This window comes from Crocuta crocuta, unplaced genomic scaffold (assembly GCF_008692635.1).
Source record: "Crocuta crocuta isolate KB4526 unplaced genomic scaffold, BGI_CrCroc_1.0 scaffold111, whole genome shotgun sequence".
NCBI classification, from domain to species: Eukaryota; Metazoa; Chordata; class Mammalia; order Carnivora; family Hyaenidae; genus Crocuta; species Crocuta crocuta.
This window is the reverse complement of record NW_027527611.1, coordinates 4112791-4118614: the sequence shown is the minus strand read 5'-3', so window position 1 is coordinate 4118614 and position 5824 is coordinate 4112791. Positions and strand designations below refer to the sequence as shown.

Below are 5824 nucleotides of genomic sequence, written 5' to 3'. Positions count from 1 at the left end.
CTCGCATGGTTTGTGAGCACAGGCTCTGCAGGGCACCCAAATGTAATACCGCAGGTGGCATCTGCCTGGAAGGGGAGGGATGTGCTCACAGACGGGACAGCTGGCCTGGCACAGCCCCGGGCTCCACGGCGACCGTCTTCCCGTGCAAGCCGCACACATGCAACACTGCCTGGAGCACCGGAGTACCCGTGCTGTTTGCTGAAATGCCAATTTCTGGATCCACCTCACACGTCTCACCTGGGAATCTCTCATGCTGGGACCCGGGAGTTCGTATTTTTAAGAAGTTCCCAGAGTGGGGCAGCTGGGAGCGTCCGACTTCAGCTCAGGGCATGTTCTCGCAGTCCATGAGTTCGAGCCCCGTGTCAGGCTCTGTGCTGAGAGCTCGGAGCCTGCTTGGGATTCTCTCTCTCCCTCTGCCCCTCCCCTGCTTGTGCTCTGTCCTTCTCAAAATAAATAAAAACCAAAGTTCCCAGAGTGACTGTCCCGTACCCCGGGGTTTGAGAAGCCCTGCTCCAGTGAGACCCTGTGCCCATACTGCACGCGCCTGACCTCGTAAGCGCTCTGGGGCCGTCGCCATCCGGGTTTGCAAACAAGGCAGTGACGGTTCCCGAACAGCGTAGTGTGTCCTGCACGTTCCGCTGGCGGGGACAGCACTGCACCTCAAAAGTGCGAAGGACCCCCTTTCCATGTGCTTTTCCTGCCGAGTTCCAACCCGCAGAGAGGACGGCTTCAGGGAGTGAAATGAGCAACCTCCGGTGACCACTCGTCAAGCACTGCACCCACCCTGGAAACCTCCTAGGACGGGCCGCTAGCGCGACTTCCCCGGGTCAGGCTGAGGGCAGCGGACTGCTTCGCTTCTGCTGCTGGAATGTCTGGAGGCACTGCCAGGAGCTGCCAGATCATTCTACGGGCAGCACACAGCCCATAGCACTGTCGTGTTAGCGCCAAAGGGCAGGGACACCAGCCACTGGCAAAACGGGTCCCCAAGGAAGGTCCTCGGTGGGCCTTTGTGGTTTCTACAGAATTGAGCACAATGAACTCTCCTTTGCAAAAACATTTCACTTGTCAGAGTGGTTATAAAAAACAACAACAACCCTCCTTACTCACTGGGCAAGAATCTTAGAATAATAATGTGAACTTTTCCCACATCCTTCTTCAGCCCCAACTTCTGTTATAAGATTCATCACCTCAGTCTGAAAAGCCCATGGGTTTTGTGGCATTCGATCTGATTTAAAAGATGTGAAAGGCCAAGAAAATCATTCCAATCTATTATCAAAATCCCAAATCTCAGGGGGAAAAGTTGCAGCTGTGGAAAAGTTCAGATTTAATTCTATTTTTGCAGGGAAAAAATGCTGTGAAGGAAATTACAGATGGCAAGGTCAGGGCGGGGAGCATCTAGGTCCACTCTTGCCTCAGGATATACTTTTAGCAACAATCCCCCCTTTCCATGAAAACATATTTTTTAAGACGAAAAGATCTAATTTCTTAAAGAGCCCTTCCACGTTAACAATAACGCAGCTCTGTGCTCATGGGGAGCACAAACTAGAAAGAAACGTTTGGGCCTACAAACCACATTTGTAGGAGGCTATGGGAGCACGGAGACCCAGTGGTGTGGCCGGCATCCCGACCATGATAAACCACCGCCTGCGTCAAGGGGATGGGAGAGGGGGAGGGGAGGTGTCCACACACACCCTGTATGTAGTTAAGAGCCTTGGTACTTGAACCTTGGAGCTGCAAGAACCCTCAGGAGTCGGCAAACTCCTCCTTCACACATGGGGGAGACCCCAGCCCCGAGCCTCACAGGCAGGGCTAGAATCTCCCAGCCCAGGCAAACACGTTTTCCACGGGAGGGTGCCTCGCCTGCTGCTCTGCTCTGAGGGGTGAAAAGACAGGCAACTCTATCACAGACTTGAGGAGCTGGTTTATTTCATCTCGGCATATGCGGACACATACAAGGTTTTACAGCATTTGTGGCGAGGTGGTGAATACCAAAGCGTTAATAAATACATTAACCGCACGCAAACATCAGCTGGCCTGAACCGGGCCACGAGCAAGGACGGTGGGTCTTTAATCAACGCCACATTGCAGTCATTGGAAAAGCTTTGGAGAAGCCTCAGTATCACGTGAGAACACATCCAGCCTGCATTTAAACTCACTGTAAACGATGCACTGCGCGCACGGAGAGCAGCTGCGCCCGCAGGTGGGGCGTGGAGGCCGGGCGGCTGCCGGCATGCGGGTCAAGTGCAGAGCGCCAGCTGACGGGGAGGCGGGCGCCCCTCTACTGGGTGCGCAGTTCCCTTCTGAGTGCCATCATCATCTTCGCATGGGCGCCGTTGCAGAGAAGAGGGGGAAATAGAAACAGTGAAGGCTTATAATGCCCAGAGAAAACATCCTCCGAGCGAGTCAAGCGTCCAAAATGAGACAACACAACACTTCACCCCCAGCAGGCGTCACAGCCGGCTGTGTCCAGAAACTACCATGACTTTAGGAAAAACGGCAAAGGGCCTCCAACACTTCCTGTTTCAGAATCTTGCACAGGAAGTTACCCAAGGGACCCACGAAGGAAGCGGCTGCTACCAGCATCACCAAGGCAACAGCAGCAAGTGACAGCAGCACAGCACAGGACTCCGCTTCTCATGCGTCCACAGCAAAACCCACCCGGGGAGCGCGTTCACTGGACCCAAAGCACGTCCACGGCTCCGGTTAGTTCTCTTAGAGGAAAAGGAAGCGGAGCCACGGGAGATGCAGGACTCCAACCAGCAAGTCCCAAGTGCAGCTCCGGAAAGCTGCCGAGAGTGGGCGCTGGCGCTGAGGGTGTTCCCAAGACCAAGAGTAAACACAGGAAATGAGGCCGCGTTTTTTGGGTTTCAAATGAACCTCGATGGCCACACGCACTACTGTTAACCATCCAGAGCATCAAGCTTTCAGGCCCACTCACCGCCGTTTCCCCCCAGGGCACCACTGCTCTTTCAGATACGGGAAAATGTCAGCGTGCGGGGGTGATTCTATGAGCATGTGACGGCTGTCCTCTGGCTTCAGGTGCCTCTGACAGCTCGGTCACCAGGAGTATGTCTGCACCCAAACACGTAACGAAAAGGGACCAGCACGGCGCTCGGGCACTGCGCCAGGGGCAGGCTTAGAACATCACGTTGTGCGCGAAACGACTCCTTCTTGCAACCTCAGTCCTCGGGCTGCCTGCCGCCCCCTCCCCAAGCAACCCTCTACATCGGCGACCCCAGGGGGGTGGCTTTTCAGCTTATGTCACTCGTACAAACCCGTGCAGCTACAACTGCAAAGACTGGCCCCCAAAAGCAAAGTCAGCTGGTCCTCCTGGCACGCCAGGGCCTGCAGTAATTTTTATGAGGTATTCCTATTTAGAAATAAGACACGTAAGATTCTGCGGCCCTCGCTCACCCTTAGCCCTGCCCCCCAGATGTCCTCGGGTTTCCACTGGGACGAGCCCCCAGGGCTCCACGGCAGCTCCCCCAGGGAGCGAGGAGGTCTAGGACCAGCATTTCTTCATTAAATCAAGTCATAAAACAAAATACAGAGCTGCAGGTGGGCGTGTGACTGCGAGGCTGTCGGCACTGGACGCCCGACACTCCGCAAGTCCCCATGAGGCCCCTGTGCGGAGGATCCTAGTTCAAAGGTCCCCTTCTGTGGCATTTTGTCTTTGAACGGTAAGCGTTACAGGAATGATTTCTCAAGCAAAATCACAGTGATAAGATTTCATGAATTCTATATTTAAGGAAAGAAAATATTAGCCTGGTTCCATTCCATATAAAAGCTTTAGCAGAAGTATAAGAACATTCTAGAGGAAAATGTGCTACAATACATTTCTTTCAAAGAACCTTGTGTCCTTTGCTCTAAACTCTCTACTACCATTTCCACATTCTACTCCTATAAAAGGCCAATAAAGTCAGGCAATATGACGTCTGTCTTTCCTAAAATGATCAAGCCAGGCTGCCAAGCTATCCACCTGGTTCACAAGCAGCGTCAGGAGCAAGCACACAGGTCACCAGAATGAATAAACCATAACTGAAATTGTAAACCCCATTCCTCTGACACCCGCATCAAGATGAAGGCGGTCATTTCTAAACATACTTAACTGCCAACTTTCATACCACAGACTCTTTAACCTGTTTCCCAATTACCCGCTATTGCTACAGAGAGGTCAACCCCCATCACTGGATTAACAACTAAGTAGTAGTAGTGAGGTGTGTGTGATTCTATCTAATTAAGTGCTGGTGACTTTCAATGTGAACTTTTCCCGTTATAATCAAAGAATGGACTGGGTTTGGGATCCAAATCCCTTTGCTTCCATATATTGTATCCTTGTATCCCTAAATGCTTAGTAAGTAGTAAACTCGCTCTACACCTATCTGGAAAGTAAAATGATATAATGAATGAGGAGCAATCAACTGATTTGTTTTTAAAGCTTGTGAACCCTCAAAGTACTGAGCTCTATGCTCATTCTATTAGGGTATTTTGGAATTGGATTAGAATTGCCGTAATTACTTGCTACTTCCGTTATAAACAGATGTTATTTTCCCTAGGTCAACGTGCTTCTTGTCATTCTGACATATTTTCTTAGAGTCATGCTTGAAAAATTAACTTCCCTCATCAGAACTGCATATCTATTGGGAACACCGTAAGTAGTGGGTTCCAATGAGCCTACATGTTCGTCTTCAGAAGCACAAAAAGAGTGGTCTTAAGCTTCTTTTTCTGGGAGGGAGTGAGAATCGATTCTTTTAGCCCATTGTAAACTATGAAGGTGGCTGAGCACACACAGTGTCTATCGAAGGTTCCTTTTTCAACAGACAAGCACCTTGCTGGTCTACTTTTCTTACTCATGATCTGCTCTCTGGGAAACACTCATTCACCAAAGATCTAAGATTCGAATAAGAGCAAATCACTACTATTTCATTGAATATAATCATTTACATCCTTTAACATAAAAATCCTTAACCATCATGGGGCACCTGGCTGGCCCAGTTGGTAGGGCGTGTGACTCTTGATGTCTGCGCTGTGAGTCCCGTCCCCACCTTGGGTGTAGAGAGAACTTAAGAGTAAAATCTCAAAAAAAAGTATTTAAGCATCGTGGAACTGCTCGAGAGGGGTGTGGGACCCGGGAATGCCTGTGCGGCAGGACAGGAGACGCACTGCACCAGACACCCCGCCTTTCCTGCTTGCGAAGCCTGGAACGCACCCCGCCCAAGCTTGCGCTTATGAACACGAGCTTTTTAAGTAAATTAGAAAGGTTTAAGAGCTCTACTACCAGTTATAAGTTTAAACCTCAAGCCCACGGGAGGGTGGCCCTGTCTCGGTGGCCCACCTCCGGGTCCCCGCTGTGGGCGCGGTGGCCCCAGGCTGTGAGCACAAGGCCTTCTCCAGGCACACCCGGCCAGTTACCGCGCAGACGCGCGTCTGGCCAGCTCTCCACTCCGCCCTGGGGCGCACGTGCCCCTGAGCACCCTGGCACCCCCCCTCCCCTGGGCTAACTCTGTGACCCGCCCACCGCGCCCTGAGGCTTGATCTTCCCATTCCTTTTCCTTGTCCTTCAGGTTGTCCCTCAGGTGTCCAGCGTCATCCCTGTAAGGTTCCCTGCCCAGTCTGCACACACCTCACACCGTCGACCCCGTTAAGCAAAGCGACGCAGAGAGGAACGNCCCCCCCCGCCTCTCTCCCCGCCCCTTGCCCCCCAGGGACAGCGCCCCCCCCCGCCTCTCTCCTCGCCCCTCCCCCCGCGTTCCCGCAGGGATCTCAGCCCACGGGGGGCGCCCCTGAGGGAGATGCGGGGGGGCTCGCAGCCCGCCCTACGCGG

General features: G+C 52.6%; 1 protein-coding gene across 1 annotated transcript in view; it reads right to left on the bottom strand.

The window, feature by feature from the left end:
- Nucleotides 1-795: 795 nt before the first annotated feature.
- The window catches only part of KBTBD11 (kelch repeat and BTB domain containing 11), a 5899-nt gene continuing 870 nt past the window's right edge, over nucleotides 796-5824 (bottom strand). Inside the window, exons 3-4 of the mRNA XM_077771924.1 lie at nucleotides 2157-2222; nucleotides 796-904 (exon numbers count right to left, since the gene is read on the bottom strand). Of these exons, the coding sequence (XP_077628050.1) occupies nucleotides 796-904; nucleotides 2157-2222 (175 nt within the window). The remainder of the gene's footprint in view (nucleotides 905-2156; nucleotides 2223-5824) is intronic.